General features: G+C 51.5%; 2 protein-coding genes across 3 annotated transcripts; both read left to right on the plus strand.

Moving 5' to 3' along the window:
• The first annotated feature begins 1739 nt into the window (after positions 1-1739).
• Positions 1740-4518, plus strand: SPINK4 (serine peptidase inhibitor Kazal type 4). Its single transcript, XM_009984564.2, has 4 exons — positions 1740-1806; positions 2776-2810; positions 3122-3234; positions 4464-4518. Exons 1-4 carry the CDS (start codon positions 1740-1742, stop codon positions 4516-4518), a joined length of 270 nt encoding a protein of 89 aa, XP_009982866.2.
• Positions 4519-12916: 8398 nt separating this feature from the next.
• HEMGN (hemogen) lies at positions 12917-18529 on the plus strand. Of its 2 annotated transcripts, none has more exons than XM_086629799.1 (4): positions 12917-13110; positions 16397-16490; positions 16961-17235; positions 18302-18529. In XM_086629799.1, exons 1-4 carry the CDS (start codon positions 13014-13016, stop codon positions 18409-18411), a joined length of 576 nt encoding a protein of 191 aa, XP_086485925.1. In that variant the 5' UTR covers positions 12917-13013; the 3' UTR covers positions 18412-18529. The 2 variants fall into 2 exon arrangements, with proteins under 2 accessions (XP_086485925.1, XP_086485924.1); XM_086629798.1 differs by having other exon boundaries at positions 12918-13110; positions 16958-17235.
• Positions 18530-19865: the final 1336 nt, after the last annotated feature.

Genomic DNA, 19865 nt, shown 5'->3' on the forward strand with positions numbered 1-19865 from the left:
CTATCGGATCCCCCCTTGGTCTCCCCTGTACTAGACTAAACAAGTCCAACAGGCCCCCATGTGCCTCAGGAACAACTGCTAATGCAGTTAAATATTTACTTTAGTTGAGGGATTTCCAAAGTGGAATAATAATGAAAGCCAAAGGTTATTGAACTGTGTAAACTCCGTGAAGAGGGAATAAAAAACATGTGCACAGCTGCCTCGGCAGAGTGGAGGGATGGTTCTGCAAGGCGAACCCTGAATCGCTCACCTTCCCCCTTCCCAAAGCCCAGACACAGCCCTGCGGAGTTGGGTGGAAGGAACACTCCTCTGGCCATGGAGGACGCTCACCAAGCCATTCCTTCTCGTCTCACCTGGCTGGGGCCAGCGTGTACCTTCCTAAGCCTCAGGTAAGACTGCTGGGAAGAAATGTCCTGGGCATGGGCATGGTTAGCTCCTCAGCAAGTGCATATGTGTATGCTGTGGGTGTCTGGAGTTCTCCCAGCCCCGCTGGTGCCTTCTGTAGGACACCAACCCTTGGCTGCCGCTCCTACCCATTTTCCTTTACTTCTGGCCCAGATTTCATCTCAGCAAGTCTGTCCCAAAGGAGTTTTTGGTCAACATCAGGCTTCGGCTACAACACCAACTTTCCATCCAGCAGTTCTCTTTTCCATCCTTCACCCTTCACCAGCTGATTTTGATTCACCAGGAGAAGGTGAGACAGATGTGGAAAATTCAACTTCTCAGAAAGACGTGGTGAGGATGCTTAGATGGAAAGACTGCTGTCAAGTGTCCAGTCTTGTAGGTGAAGTAGCTGATGTCTTCTAGGGCGGTGATGCTTGTTGAGAAGTCCTTCACTGAAGAGTTGGTGCCTCTTACCACTGAGGATCCTCTCTGGCCTCTCTGTCCCCTCCCTGTTGTACGTGTCACCTCTGTGTATTTAATCTGGGTATCCATGCACACAGCTCCCTTCCATCACACTGAATCTTATGATAAAGATCATGTTGCTCTGTGGATCTCAGCTGCAATTGTTAATGTGACCAAGCTGGTGAGTGGAGCAAGGTATTAAACTGCCCATGATGACGGGTGGAAGAGCACAGGCTGCACCGGCAGCTCCCTGCTCCCACTCAGCTGAATTTCGTTCCTTCCAGCCTTGCTGCACCTCCAACCTGTCCCATCCCACCCAGCAACGGAGTGGGCTTGCCAGAGCACGATGGCGGGTCTTCTGTGTGTTTGAGATCCCCCTCCTACTGTCCTGCCCAGTGCATCAGGCAGCCAAGTACCTGCCTGGTCAGGTCTCATGGGACAACGCTCAGGCTACGGTGCAGCCACTCAAATCAGCCTGAATTTCCTGGCTTTCCCGTGTGAAACCTCTCAACCCAAATGGAGATACCTGCCACATATGAAGAGCAGCCGCTGCGAAGCTGGAGGGCTGGTCTGGGTGAGATAGACCAGAGGTTCACAGGCTGGATGGGGCAGAGGAGAACAGCACCACCGAACCCAGATGGTACTGCAAAGGGATTGCAAAGTGGCTGCTGGTGCTGGCAGTCGGCGCTGGCAGGTGGCACTGGGGTGGTTGTCAGCTGCACGAGAGCGCACGAGTGATCCCTCTGGGTGCACTGTCCAGCTGTTCCCAGCACACATCAAAGGCTGATCAAAATGCTGCTTTTCCCAGCGCCGCTAAGATAAATGGGTGCCCTCCCCTATAAAGGCAGTCACAAGTGGAGCGAGGTGCAGGAGTACGTGCGCCTGATCCAGCCATGCCTGCCAGGGAGCTGCTGCTGCTGGTGGTGGCAGCAGCACTGGTGACTCTCATCGCTGCTGGTGGTAAGTCCGCTCTGCTGCCAGTAGCTCTTTGGTGGTGGGTCAGGAACCAAAAATGGGCGGGAGGGCAGAAAGACCCAGAAACGCTGATTTGGAGAGGAGGTGAGGAGGGCAAGAAAACACAGCGGCAGAGTGGTGGGGAAAAAGTACTGGCACAAACACACCACACCTTATTAGCAGTTTGAGGCAAGGGCTACAGGCTCGTTCATTGACTGTATGGTGCTTGGGAGAGGGATGGGATAGAGGACAGCCTGTGATGCAAGTGGGAACCAGGATCTGGGAGGACAGCACATACACTGGGGTGGCGGCTACTGTTGTTCCTGCCTCCATGAAGACCTGCAAGCCTTTGCAAGTACATTATGTGCTCAGCACGTTCAGGTGGGAAGCAGCTGCCTGCAAGCTCTGCAAAACCTGTGTAACCTAGGTGTAAGTAGTGGTGGTCCTGCAGCAGCCTGCTTGCAAGCTCATGCTCCCAAGACATTTGTGCACCACACAGGCTGTGAGCTGTTGTTACTGCTCTGCCTGACTGCAGAAAAGGAACTCAGTGAATGCAGCTCTCCCTGGGGATGACTATTGCCACCCAGGCTCAGCCCCTCCACAGACACCTCATGTCCCCATGCAGCACTCCATGGGTTCACGTTTCCTTGAATGTGTTGGATGTTCTGTGGAGCTCCTGGTCCAGAGACTGGTAGAGAGGGCTCTCTTGAGAGGGTTTAGGAGGCTGTAACAGGCATTCCCAGCTTTGTCCCAGCTAACTCAACTGCAGATGGAGGCTGTGCACTGTGCTGCTGGGAGGGTGGCATGCAGCAAACTGATCCCCACTCACGGAACCCACACAGCTGATCCGGGCCCTGAGTGGGCCCTGCACAACCCTGCCTTCCCTTTGGTTTGGATGTGACCCTCTGTCAATGCCTCTCGCTCCTGTCACCGGTCACAGGTGTGCCACACTCACGGGTCCCTGCTCTGTTTCAGGGGCAGAGCTGAATGAAGGGAATGGCCTGAGAAGGGTAAGATGTTTCTGCTTCCCCTCATTCACGGCTTGAGATGGGATTCAGTGCCTGGGAGAAAGGCCATTCCTAGAAATCATCCGCAGCCTCATGGATTCTCCAGCATCAAACTCGCACCAAGGCTGCGAGTCCCACTGAGGGATGCAGCGTCCTCTCCTCCTCCTTGCTTTCCCCCTCTGTGTGCACACCCTGCCACATCTGCAGCAGAGGGGACCAGGTCGCCAGTGGCACTTGCTCCTGCCCAGCTCCTGTGGGAGGGAGAGACGGGTGCTGCTGGCACTGAAATGTGTGCTGTGGTTTCTCCTTTCCAGCCGGTGTGTGGAGACATGGTTGAGCTGCAGGCCTGCCCCCTCCTGCACTTGCCCGTCTGTGGGACCGACGGGAACACCTATGCCAACGAATGCCAGCTCTGTGTGCAGCAAATGTAAGCTCACACCCTTGGCAGAGACCTCCCAGGCTCTAATTCTGGCTGTCTGAAACTGGGCACATGCCAGACACTGTCATTCAGACTCCCCCGTGCCTGGGAAAGCCACGGCAAACAGGAATCACACGTGTTCCTGATAGCAAAGTGGAAGAGGACTTTTTTGTGTCAGCTGAGCCGGGTGCTGGGCTGTGAGGCCTGTGAGCTTCACCCTCCTGCCCTGGAAGTGCCCGCAGACAGGTGCAGCCCTTCCCCCAGCCTTTGCCTTCAGGTATCTGCCCCATCCTTGGCACCACTCTGTGGCTGCATGATCAGCAGATCCAAAATGTAAGGTCAGGAGTCTGTGGAGACCTTCCAACATGAGTGCCTGCAAGCTGGCAATAAACCAGGTGCTCCATAAAGGACGAGGAAGTTCTCACTGTCTGTGCTGCCTGCAATTAGAGAGGTTGAACTTAAATGGGCAAAGAGGTTGACTAGGCACGTGCCTCACGGCTCTTTTGGCAGAGCTTCAAGGCAGAGATAGCCCCATAAATTTGAGGACTAGGGCAACAGGGACCTCATGAGAAGCACAAAGGTTGCTTTGAGGCAGTGATTTTTTCCAGGCTGGGAAGAGACCGAGCAGAGGTTCATGCTAGAAAGGAAGTGAGGGTGAAGATCAGGTTGAACGCAGGTCAGCAATGCACTTGCACAGCAAATAACACAAACCGTGTGCTGAGCTGCAGGAGGAGAGGACTGGTCTGGGGAAGGAGAGGCTTGGGGAAGATCTAACAGCAGCTTAGGTTGCAAATGCGATAGAGCCACACTCCTGTTGGTGGTAGCAGGTGATGCAACACAGTGCAACAGCCACAAGAAGCAGCCCCAGAGGGTACAGGTTGGACACAGGGGAAACCCCCTCCCCAGGAGGGTGGTGCACCACAGAGGTAGGGGGGGTCTTCATCCCTGGGGTGTGGGGGTGGTTAGGGTTCAGACAGAGCCATGGCCACCATAACCTCACACTGGGGAGAGCCCTGCTGTGAGCAGGTTGGGCTGGAGACCCACCACCAGTGCTGCATGCCCAGGGAGGGTCCATCTGTCAGCCAGGGTGGCTTGCAGTCACCTCAGCATTTTAGACAGGAAAATGAACAAGCCAATATTATAACAGCCAGCTCCGTACCACAGGCTGGATGGGAGCCAAGGTATGACTCAGGGAGGATTTTTTGAGCTCTTACTCTTTTTCTCCTACGTTATTCTAGGAAAACCAGGCAAGACATCCGGATTTTGAAACATGGGGAGTGTCAAGATATCTGAGCTTTCCGTTAACTCTGCTGAGCCTAGAAACAGGTGATTAATTGATCCTGTGTGCTCTGCGCTGACTGCGCATTTAAGTTAGCGATGGTGAATAATAAAATGACATGCACAACCTTATTTCAGTAGCATTTTTTATGCAAGGCTGAGGGTAAACAGCACAAGCCAGTTCCCACAAAGGGCTGCTAAAAGCATACAGTCAAAACATTCATTTCAAATCCAAATCACATACCAGGGCTCTGCACTGTGAGTATTATTATGTTCCTGTGAGAAAAGCCATGTGGGAGTACCAAGAAACACAGATCCCAGTGAAGAAGGTGCTGAACAAGTGCAGTTGTTTTTTCTGTAGGAGGCAATTTAGCCAAGAGAAAGTGAAGTTTCTTCAGCGTGGGAGAAGACAACTCCCTGGCTCCCTAGTGAACACCACTGCTTCTAGACCTGATATAAATTGAAAACAGTATCATCTGCGCTTCTCATATTAGATGTTATTCAGCTTTTTATCCAAGAGCTTTTCACAACAGGAATCAGCCCAGCTAACACGTGGGAGCATGGAAAGAGCCTGAGTGGAGACCCTGAATGCAAAGGACTGCAGATCTTTGCTTCAGCGCTTGAGAGGAGCCTCCAAACTGAACTAATTACCCAGAAATGCTCTCCAGGAACTGCAGATTCCCAGCCAGTTGCCAAATTTGAGGTCTAGGTTCCTCCTGATGTGAGGGCCATCTTTGGGACTGTGGCAGGGCACAGTCCAACCAAGCTAAGGGTGTAAGTGTGCCTCAGGACTCCTTGGGGCTCCCTTTGCTCTTTCGTCTCCCATTTCTACCAGATGGGACACAACTCACCTTTCATGAAATACCTGTGATGAGCTTGTACAACCTGGGTATGCAGGGGGGTCCCTCTGCTCACAGTGGCAGAGATCAGAGGGTGCTGGCTAATCCAGGACTTGCCTCCTAAATTCATTTCAGTCCTGTACCAGAAGTTGTATTTCTACAGAGTGACTTGTTGAGATTTCTGTTCGGCTTTAGCAAAGCACAGGGTTGCTTTGAAAAGTGCTTCAGTGTGAATTGAAACCCTCCAAGGACAGGGCTGTCCTCAACCACGGGGGATCACACCGTTCTGACTTGCTGCTATACTCACACAACTCATTTGCAGGCATCAGGGGAAGGGTCTCCAGTGCATCATACAGTCAAGCCAGCACCCTGAAATCAGTGACCACCCTGCAAGACTGTGAGGTGTGCCAGTGACACGGCTACTGTTCTTGGCCAGCTGGTCATGTAATACATCCCCACACACCTCTTCCAGTTCTGCACCTTTGTAGAAACACCAGGTGGGACACTGCAGTACCGCAATGCATGACACAGCCATTGTCTGGCTGTGGATGCAAATAGTATTGAGGAACATAAAACAGCCATGCTTGGTCAGATGAGAGATCCATCTGACCCGGTGTCCACCATTTTCCAGCCCAGAGGCAGCTGCTGTTGTTAAAAGCTTTACTCTCCTTAATAGCTCTGTCCCAGGCTGAAAAGTCCTAGCCTGGCTAGTTGCTAAGAGTTGCCCAGAGTTTTGATTGTCCCTATTTTTCTTCCCTGGACCCTTTCCACCTCTGCAGACGAAGGAACATGGCTTGCCCACCTGTCCACTGCTGCTGCTATTACACCATGTGCTCATTTGTTGCAGGGTTTTGGAAGCCCATTTGCCCCCCTTCCAGTCCTCAGGTAGTGAGGGACAGGTGGTCTGGTTGCGTGTTTCTCTCTGTGTTGCCAGTCCTCCTGTGCAGACCTTCAGATGCTGTGTCCCCTGCACTGTAGGGAAAGGCTTTGGTGGGGTAATCATCCTCAAAACACTTCCATGGCGAACACCACAAATGCACTGCTCATTTCTCCCCCGGGGTTTTCTGCTCCTGCTCCTGCCAACTCAGCTGCAGGCAGGATGTATTCATAGAATCATAGAATACTTTGAGTTGAAGAGACTTTAAAGATCATCTAGTTCCAAGCCCCTTCATGGCCCTCCTCTGGACTCACTCCAACAGCTCCACGTCCTTCTTGTGTTGGGAACTCCAGAGCTGAATGAAGTACTGCAGGTGGGGTCTCATGAGAACAGAGCAGAGGGCCAGAATCACTTCCCTCAACCTGCTAGCCATGTTTCTTTGGATGCAGCCCAGGATATGGTTGGCTTCCTGGGCTGCAAGTGCACATTGCTGACTCACATTGAGCTTCTCATCAACCAACACCCCCAATTCTTTTTCCTCAGGGCTGCTCTCAATCCATTCTCTGCTCAGCCTGTACTTACGCTTGGGACTGCCCTGACCCATGTGCAGGATCTTGCCCTTGGCTTATTGAACTTCATGAGTTTGCACAGACCTACCTCTCCAGCCTGTCAAGGTCCCTCTGGATGGCATCTCTTCCCTCCAGCGTGTCTACCACACCACACAGCTTGGTGTCGTCAGAAAACTTGCTGAGGGTGCACTCGAGTCCACTGTCCATGTCACTGACAAAGATGTTAAACAGCACCAGACCCAATACTGACCCCTGGGGAAAACCATTTGTCACTAGTACCCACTTGGACATCCAGCCATTGACCGCAACTCTTTGAGTGCAACCATCCAGCCAATTCCTTATCCACCGAGTGGTCCATGCATCAAATCCATGTCTCTCCAATTTAGAGACAAGGAACCTCCTGGGTTGCTTATGCCCTGCTGTGTTGTCCCTCCAACAGATATCGGGGTAGTTGAAGTCCCCCATGAGGACCAGGGCTCGTGAACATGAGGCTGCTCCTATCTGTCTACAGAGGGCCTCATCCACTTGGTCTTCCTGGTCAGGTGGCCTGTGGCAGACCTCCACTATAACACCTGTCCCTGCCCTCCCTTTAATCCTGACTCATAAACTCTTGATCAGCTCCTCATCCATCCCCAGATGCAGCTCTATCCACTCCAGACGGTCGTTGACACTACCTTCTCCTCATCTCCCCTGCCTGTCCTTCTTAAGGAGTCTGTATTCTTCCATTCCAACACTCGCTGTCTCCATGATGCCAAAAAGATCATGGCCCTGCAGGCATGCACACATCTCTAACTCCTCTTGTTTATTCCCCATGCTAAGTGTGTTTGCATAGAGGCATTGAAGTTGGCCCTGCAATGGAGCTGACTCACTGGCTGGAGTGGCTGGAATTCCTTTCTGGTGCTCTCTGCTTGTCTTGATCAAGCCTGATATTATCCCTCTTCCTCCTTCAAGTCTAGTTCAAAGTCCTGTCAGTCGGTCCCACTAGCTCATAAGCAAAGACCCTCTTCCCCCTTTGAGAATGGTGAATTCCATCTGGTGCCAGCAAGCCTGGTGCCATGTATTTCTCCTTATTGAAAATCCCAAAATTGTGGCAGAGACACCAGCCATAGAGCCATGTATTAATAGACTGGATGCGTCTGTTTCTTTCAATGGTGTGGTCTGCAACTGGAAGAAGAGAGGAAAAAACAACTTGTGCTCCAGATTCCCTTACCACCCAACCCAGGGCCCTGAAGTCTCTTCTGATCTTAGACTAAGTGTTGCAGCTTCATCACCACCCACATGGAGGAGCAGTAACAGATAACAGTCCAAGGGCTGTACCAGTCTAGGAGGTTTCCTAGCAATGTCCGTAACCTGGGCGGCTCCATCCCAGCTCTCTTCCAGGGCTGAGGGCAAGGTTAGGTCATAGAATCGTAGAATCATAGAATGGTTAGGGTTAGGTTAGGTCCAGCCCAGCGTGGTGGATAACTGGGATTTGTTCTTCCCACGGGGGAAGCACCGGCATCTCAGCCCCATGCAGTGGCTTGAGCTGCGCAGGCAGAGCAGCAGCAGCCCATCACTGGGTATCCCCTGAGAGCCATGTCTATTTATTTGCAGAAGCCAGGAAAAACCAACACAGACAATTCGGGGGCTCTTCTGAAGAGGGAAACCGCATGCCTCCAGCACGATGTGGAGTGTTTATTCAGAAACTGCAGAGCTAAAGCACACACTTGCGGGCCAGACCTTCAAGGTCAAAGCGTGGGCAGCCTCAGAACAGGGTCAGTGTTGACTCTACGCGCAGGGAATTGAGAGATACCCATCCTCCCCGGGGACCGGTGGATTTGCCTGTTTATTTCACACGGCTCAGGAACTAGTGGCTGACTGAGGGGAGGTGAAGGGAGCAGTTTAGCACCGCCACAGACCTCAGGGGCTGGTGCCGAGTGGCTGGATCCAGACTGGTGCAGAGAGCCTGGCTCTGAAGCCTGGCAGACCTGTGTCTGGCAAGGCCGGGTGAGACTCAGGAGGCAGCTGGAGGACAGCAAGACACCTGCAATGCACTGGTCTGGGGCAGGGGACATGCACATGGATGTGCACTTTTGCATACAGTTTTGCCTGTTGAATTTATCCATCTGTTTCCCATCTTTTCATGCTTTAGTCAAGGCAGGGGGAGGAAGGGATTATCTGCTTTCACAGGCACTGTAGTTTGTCACACAGAACTGCTGGTAGTCCTGCTCCCAGAGGAGCCTGTTACAACCAGGCAAGCTGCCCCCAAACCTGCTCCAAGTCAGGTAGCGAAGGACAAGCCTGAAAACCATTTCTCTGTCGTTGTCATGCAAGACAAAACTGGAAGACATGCCGTGACACTCTGCTAGAATGACAGTGGTGTTGTTCCTCCAGCTGCCCATGTTGATCTCCCAGCCAGCCTTGAGTTCAAGGCTGCATCCCTCTCTGCAAGGAGGGACAGGCATGTCTCTGGATCTGGCCTTGCAGTAGAAATGCCAGATGGGAGTAAACAGAGATAGCATTGAGGCTTGCAAAGAGCTTTGACTTACACATAGATCCGAAGCCTGGTGTTGCTGTGTCTGCACTGTCCCAACAGTGCCAGGAGACAGGCACGGTGGCAGGATCCAGCCCTAGTCCAGCTATCCCTTGGACAAAGCATTCCTAGGGCTTTTGGGTAGTGAAAGCTGGGGAGAGGACTGGCATGGTGAGATGTACCCAAGTTTGGGAGTGTTCCCCTATCAAGTAGCTCCAGTGACACTAAGGGAGTCTGTAATACTGGAGCCACTCAAGCTGATGGAGCACCTCTAGGTCCTCATCTAGGAAAGTGGATGCATCAGTGAAGGTGGCCCAGGGCTAGCTGAACTAAAATGTGGAGAGAAAGGGGAGGGATGCAGCACCTGGCACACTGTAAAGTGTCCAACTGCAACAGATCAGGCAGCTGAGACTGGCCAGAAAGTTTAACCTGCTTGCCCAAATTCATCCATAGAAAAGGGCATGCAGCATTGGCTACATCTGCCACAGAGCTCCACTGGAGAAGAATCGGCTGTGTGGCTGACGCTGGTGGGGACAGGGAGGCAAAGTGTCCCTGGTATTGTGGGCAAGTCTCTGCCTCTCAGTCCCTCCAACTCAGAGCAGAGACAACTCAAAACAAGGTGGCAGAGCCTGTAATTTCCACAGTGTTATCCATCACTAAAGCCTTCCCATGGGATAATAAAATCACTTCCTTGGGATTTAAAGTAATTCACACACAAGAGCCAAATCTTTAAAGGGTTGTCAGTCCTGAGAGATGCCAGAGCAGGCTCTGTAAGATTTTAGAGCCCGTCTATTCCATTTAGTGCCTCTAAAGACTCTGAGGGCACAGTGACTTTTTTTTTACAAATATTTTTTTACAAATTTATTGGTTTCTACCCAGCTAGAAGATGGGTGGAATAGAGAAACATTTACAGTACCAGCTCTGCAGTGTCACATGGCAATGTTTTGCTGAGTCAAGAGTGATTTATCAGACCTCACCAGGCTTTGGAGTGACTGAGTAGATGTGGGGTGTGAGCAGCTGAGTTAGCCACAGCCTGGGCACGCGCCCATTTCCCATGGAGAACTGAAACATCTAGCGATTTCCACTCTTTCTTCCATGTTTCATATCACCTGCAGGCAACCCAGAATATGTCACGCTCTTTGTAAGACCACTTCCAGATGTGATGTCCCCCTATTGACAAGCATATAGAATCACAGAATAGAATCATTTAGATTGGAAGAAACCCGTAAGATCATCAAGTCTAATGATAAACCTAACACTGCTAAGTCCGTCACTAAATCATATCCCTAAGCGCCACATCTACACGTCTTTTAAATACCTCCAGGGATGGCGACTCAACCATTGTCCTGGGCAGCCTGTTCCAGTGCTCATAACCCTTTCAGTGAAGAAATTTTTCCTAATGTACAATCTAAACCTCCCCTGATGTAACGTGAGGCCATTTCCTCTCATCCTATCGCTTGTTAATTGGGAGAAAAGACCAACACCCACCTCGCTGCAACCTCCTTTCAGATAGTTGTAGAGAGCGATAAAGTCTCCCCTCAGCCTTCTTTTCTCCAGACTAATCAACCCCAGTTCCCTCAGCCACTCCTCATAAGACTTGTTCTCTAGAACCTTCACCAGCTTCGTTGCCCTTCTTTGGACACGCTCCAGCATCTCGATGTCTTTCTTGTAGTGAGAGGCCCAAAACTGAACACAGGATTCGAGGTGTGATATGTTTTGCTCCTCCAAAAGAACTGTCTTTGCATGGTAAAGCATCCTACAAGACATAGTTTTCAGCATGTCTGCATGAGGCAGGGCGAGCCCAGGGCCATGCAGCATCGCACAGTGCTGGGACATGGACAATCTCAGCAGCATGGGACACCTTACCTTCACTTCTCATGGAGCTACAAGAAAATGCCCGGTGAATGACCTAAAAGCCTCACATCTCTATATGCCGTCCATGCTCCTAGCCCATATCAGAGCATTCTTGTATCTGCTCTGCTGCTACCACCCTGTTGCTTCTTTTGAGGCTGTTAAACTCGCCCCACCTCTCTGGAGGTACCATGTAATCTGCAGTGGACACAGGGGAGGAGCCCTAGAGCAAAGTGGTAACTTAAGGGATAAGCAGGAAGGCAGCAGGGATGACCACAGACTCTTAGGTTACGTCTTAAGAAACCCACATGCATGGAATTACAAACTGTGGGGCTTCCAGGGACCTAGGGAGAGAACAGGCTGTACACTAAAAAGAAAAAGCAAAAACTGGAGGCAGGCCAGATCTGCTCACTCCTGAGGAGCTGCTCTGCCCCAGGGCCAGTCTTGGGACTGCACAAGGAGGTGGGACCATCCTTGCCATGTGGGCAATTCCCAGAGGACCTGAGGGTGGCCATATTGTCAGGTTCTTCTACCAACCTTGGAGACACTTTAAATTCATTGGGAATGGTGGTCAGGGGCACTAGCACCTCACCAGGGCATAAGCAGTTGAGTAACTAATGGAAAAAAGCGCTGGTAGAAGTTGAACACCAAATATTCTAGCACTGAGTGTGTTAGAAACTGGCCAAAGTGGTGACATGTCTCTGGTTCAGCAGAATTGTTATGCACAGGTATAATGTTGAACTTTTCTGTGCTATCCTGGCATGAGAAACTCTGAAGGCAGTTTGCAGAGGGGGCCAGGATTCCCACCTCATGTCACATGCAAGAAATCAAGGCAGGCTGAACTGGGAGCCTGGCCATGCAGACCGCAGGGCAGGATCTTAGGATTGAAGCCAACGTACCAAGGACAAGCTTCCTCTTAGTAGCTATGCTGGCCTTAAAGATGGTCCTACAGAGGCTGCGTGAGCCCGCATGCCATGCAGGTCTGGGACTGCAATGGGCAACAGGGAGCTAGGAGCAACCACTGAAGGATACCCTCCTGTGAGAGCGAGAAACCAGCTGGGTCTTCTCCCTGGTTTTACTGGGGCTGCCCATTGCCATCCTGCTTCATAAGGGAAGTGCTTTGCTCATAGCCTCTATCTACCAAGTACTGGACTGATGCGTCATGGGGAAGTCCTCAACATGCACAGGCCCTTAGATGGAGTCCCAATATGGATTCATTATTCTGTCTGGATTTCCCAGGAAGATGGTGCAGCCCTTGGACAGGTCACATGAATCTGGCAGTCTCCATCCTTAGGGTTTTCCAAAGCATGTAATGCCACAGTCACCCTGATCCAGTGCAGCGGACAGTCCTGCTGTGACAGGGACTGGAGCAGAGACGGAGGTCCCTTCCCACCAGCACTGCTAGGGTCTTCTGCAAACACCTTTGAAACAGCATGTGTCCCACTTGAGACTTCGCAAGGGGTCCTCAAGGACTAACAACACCTCTCTGCATCTCGCTCTGGAAACCAGCAGCGAGGCAGTGCTGCATCCTGCCTTGCCATGCAGCTTCTCTCTACCATAAAGGAGAGCATTTGAGTCACAGTTTAGCAGTAGCAAGTGTAAATTTCCTATATGAAGTGGAATTATCTGCTGTATAAAAGCACTGACATGTTTTGTAATCCACACAGTAGATCCTGGGCAGAGACTTGTACACCTTTGCACTCTGATAAGGAGAATATTATTACCCTACTAGTGGCCTGGCCAGATAAGAGGTTTTGGGCGGGCAGTCTGCGTTTTTTTCAAGGTCTCATTTTGCTGCACCAGTATCTCCAGACGCCATCCCAGGGAACTAAGCTGCTTCCTATTCAAAACTGCAAAGAGCGATGGAGAATTTAGACAAAAATCCTGCTTATTCGGACTCCGCTTATTCGGACAGTTCCCTGCCACCCTCTGCAACCCAAGAGGAGTACTCTGTGCCAGGTAACTGAGACCACTCCTAACTTGAGTTTTCAGAGAGAGGAGAGAGGGGAGAATGATCTTTGTCACTAGCACTTTCTAAAAAAGCAGTTAATAATTACCGGTTTATGCTTGGGGCATAGAGGATTCACATTTAACTGCAAATATATGTGGCTTTTTCCATGTTGTGCTTGGGATCACAAAGGCAGAAGCACCTATAAAGGCTTTTCAACTCAGACAAAGTCCCTAGGCAGTATCAGTGTATTGCTGTTTGCAGACTGGCAATACTGTCTCATTGTTCTTTTGGCTTGATGGATTTTTTTCCCCTTTCGTTTAATCTCTGTATCTTTGTGTCCTCTGCTAAATAAGTTTTCATCAGGATGCAGGTGTGATCTTTCCTGCATAGTGCGAGCAGGCGGCAGATAGCTTTGGAGCGTCTGTGGGAGTTCTCTCTTGGACCAGCTAGAAGTGAATGAGGAGTGATTGCGACCTGTGCAAAACAATTTGCTTAGGGTGGGCTGGGAAGCAGACTGATTCCAACTAGCTAAAAATGTGTTTAGGGCTCACAAGATATTTTGAAAGGGAAGGAAAGTTACCCTGGCTGCAAAGGGATGTGCAAGGGATTACGTACTCCAGCAGTCAGACTGAAGCCCTGTGCAGATCCTGCGACTGCAACTTGTAAACTCATCTTCCCGGGCAGCTTCCTGCCTTTTGCTACGTGGATGGCAGACTTATCTCCTGTTCTCTGTGCCCTTCTGCCTCTGATACTGCTCCACATTGAGGAAAAGCCTCCCATTTAGGGGACATCTACTTGGCTGTATGCTGTGCAGTCCAAGTGCAGTGTTTTTCGTCTCAGAGGCTGACACCACCATCTCTGGTCATGCTGAGATGCCCCTGCCAGGACTGAGATACTCTGGCACCGTTGTTGCGCGTGGCCTTCACATCTCTATTGTGTTCTGCTGTGCCCCTTCTCTTTGGTCTAGTTAGGCTGGAATTTTTTTAGGAGAGGAGACATCTTCTCCTGCATGGCTCTTCCGTGCTCAGAGCAAAGGGGGGTCCTGGAACTACTGTACAAAAAACAGCAATAAAAGAACAGAAAAACTAATAGACAACAACAGAAAGTAGAATTATTTTTTATTTTGTGGTTGTGATGGTGGCCGTTGTTATTATCAAACAGCATTTGCAATACCATGCCCAGATTTGAGGAGCTCAGCACACGAAAGACAAAGGCATACTGGGATGAGCCCAGTACAGGGCCACCAAGACTGCTAAAGGCTGGAGCAGATCATGTACGTGGACAGGCAGCAGAAACCAGCCTGGTTCAGCCAGGAGAAGAGAAGGCTGAGAGGGAGATCTCATTACAGTCATCCTCTGCCTAACAGGGGTCACAGAGAAGGGAGAGCCAGACTCTCTTCAGAGGTGCATAAGGAAAGGACAGGAGTGACCAAGTACTTGTTGCAAATGTGGCTGGATAGAAAGGGGGGAAAAAAAAAAAAAGAAAACAACAGTGAGAGTGGTGCGGAGACCAGAGAGGTGGGCTTTGAGGTATTCTCAGCTTCCCTGGACAACGTCCTGGACAGCCTGATGTGATTTTAAAGTTGGGCCTGCTTTCATGAAGACACTGGAACAGAGACCAAAAGACATCCTTTCCAAGCTAAATTTCTGCAAGATTATTATTATTGAAGTGTCTTGTGTAAAGATCTGCTTTGGTTAGAGGGTGCTCCTGCTGTCGGTTTTGCTTTTTTCTGTCCTGGACTACGGTTTTTCTTGCATTTAACAGACATCTAGGATGCAAGAGCTGTAGTCCCAGCTCAGCCTTGGAAGTCCTTCTCAGCTTGTCAGTTCTCCCAGCTGGACAAGGGAATGACAAAATGACCATTCTTCACTGGCTTGACCTAATACTTTACTGTGAGCTGAGGCTTTCTGTGGAAAGAGCTGGATCTCATTACCTCTGGAAGGAGCAGGTTGTAGTTTTGCTTTTTCATTTTGTGGGGTTTGTTGAAACTATGAAAATCAACACTCTTGTGACCTCTTCAGTGTATGCGTGGGAAGAGTCACCTCTCCCTCCAGGCCCCTGGGAAGTGGTGTCACTCCTAAACAATGTCCTTTGTCTCAAGGGAGCAGTGTCATGCTACTTGATCTAAGCCAGGTCTTATTATCACAGGCTGGAGTCCAAGTTAGAAAATTCAGGGCTGACTGGATCAGAAACCACAAGACCTATTGCCACATCATCAGGGATGTTGTCTGTTAGGACAAAGACAATAGGGGGGAAGTCCAGTGCTGGCTTCAGTGAAGTTTAGGAATTTATTCAACAAGGTGTAGATAGCTGAGATGTCTTTGCCTCAGGAAACCATCTGGAGCCCTTTGCGGCCAGTGAAAGGGATACAGCTTACCTTGGTACAAGAAGGCATTGCACAGAGTGACTGGGACCCAGGGTGTGTCCCTTTCTGCTGGTGGTTGTAGGTAACCTGCATATCTTGCCTAAATGGTGAAGCCAGCACTGGAGCTTTTTCATGAGTCTGTCTGTCTTCAGCCCTGCCACGGTCATCTTCATAGTGGCAGACCAGCTTGGGACTGCTCATGTGTTCTTTGGCACCAGTCTTCTCACCCCCTGCAGTGCATTCTAGCCCTGTTCTGGTCTCTCGTTGGGTCACCATTCCCTACAGGGTCTCAGCCTAGTAGACATGAGCATCTGTGTATAGGAAAGCTGTGCCCGCTGGCTCACTCCCTCGCCCCCACAGACCTGTTCCTATGCCGTAGGGCTGTTCTGCAGAGCAAGGCTTTCTTCTTAGTTAGTTACTTAGACGAGCATCTTAATCCCAGCAGTCGCCAGTTGCAGTTATCTATGGAAAAGGGTAATAAAGGAGAAACGCAAGGATTTATCTTGCAGCCTGCAGTGACGTCTGGCCAAGGGATTTCGTGGTGTCCTCATGGCACAGGAAGCCAGCCCCGTGCTTCCATCAGGACCCGAGTCCCTGCAGTGATGAGTAGGTTGGACAAGGGTCACCCAAAGGCTGCAGCAGCAGGAAAAAAAACAGACAGAAATTTAGGGTAACTTTCAGTGCAGGACTCGATGATCTCTAAGGTCTTTTCCAATCTAGAAATCTATGAATCTATGAATCCTGAGAGCTTTGGGTAGTGTGCCAGCAGATCCTGCCCACTGAGGCTGAGCTGGAAGCACAGCACCCAGGTGTTTTCATGTCAAGACCCACTTCATGACAAAAAGAGCATGGCCTCTTGCACCAGGCAGAGAGGGATCGAAGTGTCCCTTTGTCAGGATGTCATGTTAGCACTCAATTTCTCCATGTAGATGTCATCATCACTCACCGCCTGAGAGACCGGGAGCTTCTCCGGAAAAGAAAAGCAGAAGCCCAGGAGAAAGAATCAATGCAGTGGTTTCTGAGGTAAATCTCGCTTGTGCCGTGGAGTTGTTTTCTTGGTGCATTTAACCTGAACCCAGGTTTGGCAGCCCAGCCCCTCCGTCTTCGCACAAGGACAGACCCCAGCTGGGCCTCATCAGTCTTCTGTGGGGCAAGGTGACCTGCAGCTGGGAGCTTCCGACAGTCTAAGCAGGTGTTGGAGGGCAGAGATGGACAGGGGGTGGCTTACCTAGTAGGTGGTGGGTTGGGTGGCAAGAAGCCCTCAACCATGGCGTGAGGCTGCAGAAAAATTGGGTGTTCGAGCTCCCACCACCTGAGTGCAGCCACAGAAGGCTGCTGCCTGGGGCTGGTGAGGAGGGCTGCAGAAGTGCAGATTCTGATGGGATGGGCCGGGTCGGGATCACAGCCAAGGGCCTGGCAAAGTGGCCTCAGGGTGGGGGAGAAGGTCCTCTGCCCCACAGCCAGCTCTTCACCCCTGTGAAATCCCGCAGCAGGGAGCACGAGAGGAACAAACGGCAAAGAAGAAGCAGAGGAGCTAGGCGAGGACGGGGCTGCCGGATGGTGCTGAAGCCCGTCCTGGAGCGAGAACCAGAATCAGATCCTCACCCTGATTCACAGGAGAAGGCTGGTCCAGCACCTTCCAAGCCAGCATTGCTTGAGCCAGTGCTTCTAGAAGAGCTGCCTGTGCAAACAATCCAGGACCCGGTCGGTGGGATGCAACTGGAAGTGGTGGAGGGGGAGCTGGCAACCAGGAGCCAGGATCCTGCAGGTGAGCTGCTGGCGAGCTGCTGGCCCCTTGGGAGCTCAGGGGACAGTGCGGTGCCACCTCTAGAGGTCTGTCAGCCAAGGCTGCCCACCTTATCAACAACCAGCCTGCAGCACCACTGGGGCATGGGTCTCTCCCCACCAAACAGGATTTGTGTAGCTATGAAAGAGGGGGGTGGTATGTTGGGGCTATGGGGACAGATACTGCTCTCCAAGTCATGGGAGTAGCTCCTTGTCCTAAGGACTCCTCTGTGGCTCTGCCATGAGCCAGGTTAGGGCAGAGATGCTGTGGGGAGAAAATGCCATCTCTTGAGGCCAGAGCCCGGACATGCTTTGCCCACAATCCACCTGGTTTTGGGTAGAGGGGAGGGAAAGGTGGGCACTAGGGCAGGGGTGGATGTCTGCGGGAGACGAGCCCTTTGGGACCTGCCAGGACTGAGGCACCGAGGGCACCGAGCTGGTCTGAATGGCAGACTGCCGCCTGGGCTCGGGAAATCCATTTACAGCCAACGCAGCTTGGGCCAGCAGGAGCTGCTCCCAGATCTGTCTTGGGAAGAGGAGAGCACCTTTACTTTAGCAGTCAGTGGGCCAAGCATGCAGGTTGCTTCAAAGCCAGGAAAACCTAGGATCTGCTTCAGAGGAGGTGAGCACCCTCTGACCCTCGATTACTGCATTTCCAGCACTGTCTGTGCTGGGGGGGGCGAAGAAGAGGCCTCTCGCTGCAAGGCGTGCAGCGCCCGCGTGCCACGGGATACAGCCATCCGGGACTGGGACTGGCCGGGGCACATCATGCCAGTCCAGCCCCCAGCCCTGAGATCTTGAACTGGCTGAGCATCAGGGCTGTATTTATTTGCCTCCTGCCTTTAAGCCCACCGGGGCTTTGCCTTCTCCAACTCCCCTCCACAATCCCTGGGACCACTGTGTCCTTTGAAAAGCAGGCAGGTCACCAGGACCTACCTAACATCACTGGCAATCACAGGAGCCTGGCCATCGGGGCTTGAGCACAGCATGGCAGGGTAACCTCTGAGAATCCTCAGTATGAAATAATCTGTCTTTTATATGGCTTATAGGTGAAGAAGAGGTGCTGAAACCAGCAGATGCAGAAATAGCAGAAGCTTTGAATACTCTTCTGGAAAATGACAACCAGGTTAACGAATACAGCACACATGTTCCATTTTAATTCTGTTTGGTTTATTCTTTTCAATGTTCTAACTCCTGCCTGACAAACTCTGACAAGTACCACACAGCGATTTTGACCACCTCTTTCTTTCTGAGTAATAAAGACCACATTCTTCTGATCACTCTACTTTCTGAGCTTCTTTCAGGTTTCGATGAGGGGGGAATGTGGTCGCTTGCGCCAAGGCAATACTTTAGGAGTTGCCAGCTGCCCATGGCTCACCAGCCCTCTCTGCCTGCAGGCTGTTTCACCTGGGTGGTGGTCCCACGGGGGGCTACATGGTACCCCACCACGCTGCAGTGTAAGCGTACAGACAAGCATCCATCTGCATTCCTGGAAGGCATTTCTGATTTTCAGAACTGCGAGTAATGTTATGAATCTGAAACCCACTGTGATTTTTAGCCGGCCTGAGCCACCCAGCTTGGGCTTTTTCCTGCACTCGATAAACCCAGCAGCCTCTTGTGCTATTATCTTCAGTCTGAAGGTCTTCCTCCTCGCTGTCTCTTCTCCTACCTGGTAAACAGCTTGCTTTCCTAAAGCCTGGAAAGCACTTTGTTTTCAATTTCTGGGCAACCTCGCTCCAACCTTGCTGAGGTGCCGTGTTAGGTAAACAAAAGACGCTTGAAAACAGCTGAGTGTGACAGGCTGAGATTTGGCTGAACCATAGACTTTTGTTGGGGAAATGCCACCTGGGACAAAGACAGGAGCGACTCTGCACAGCTGCTCTGTCCCTGGCTCCCCAGCCACGCTCCCAGGATTTCTCCTGAAGCCAGGAAGGAATGGGGCACCGTCTCTCTCTCCCCACATTTCAGGTCTTGTGGTCTTCTCTCCTGTGCAGGGCAGGGAGGTGGCTCTTTTACATTCCTGTAATACCTTGGGGTGGAGGTCTCTACTGCCGTTATCTGACTTACCAAGGGCCCACCTCCCAGAACACAGGGCTGGCCAGGCCCTGAGGTCACCCTCGATTTGGTGGATTTATGGATTTTCTGTGGCCTCGGCGATGTCACAGCTGTTGTCCTAGAGCCCTGCAGCCTCTGCGTCTCAGCAGACGTGGCATCTCACCGGTGATACCAGCAGCACTGTCTCTCCAGTGACAGGATAGACATCACTGACTCCCGCCCCTGCTTTGGTCCCAGAAACATCATATGCGGGGCGAGTGCTCTACAAGCACTTAGCACAGCCTCCTCGCTCCGAAATCCTGAGCGGACCTCTGCACTTACACCACCAGAAGCTCTAAAGCACATGCTGTGTGTCAAAGCAGAAAGCCCCCAGCAGCCCCATCACCAAGCAGTCGCAGTCCCTTCCCTACAGGGAAGCTCCTGGAGGAATGGGTCTCCCTGTGCAGGTGTCCTGGCACTGTCTGGGTCTCCACAGACATCTCAGCTGGTGCAAGGATGCACTCTCCCCTTCAGTGACTGGTACCAATGAGAGCAAGGCAAGATCTCTCACTTTCTGCC

The sequence above is a fragment of the Tauraco erythrolophus genome, chromosome Z (genome assembly GCF_009769465.1).
Source record: "Tauraco erythrolophus isolate bTauEry1 chromosome Z, bTauEry1.pri, whole genome shotgun sequence".
Taxonomy (NCBI): domain Eukaryota; kingdom Metazoa; phylum Chordata; class Aves; order Musophagiformes; family Musophagidae; genus Tauraco; species Tauraco erythrolophus.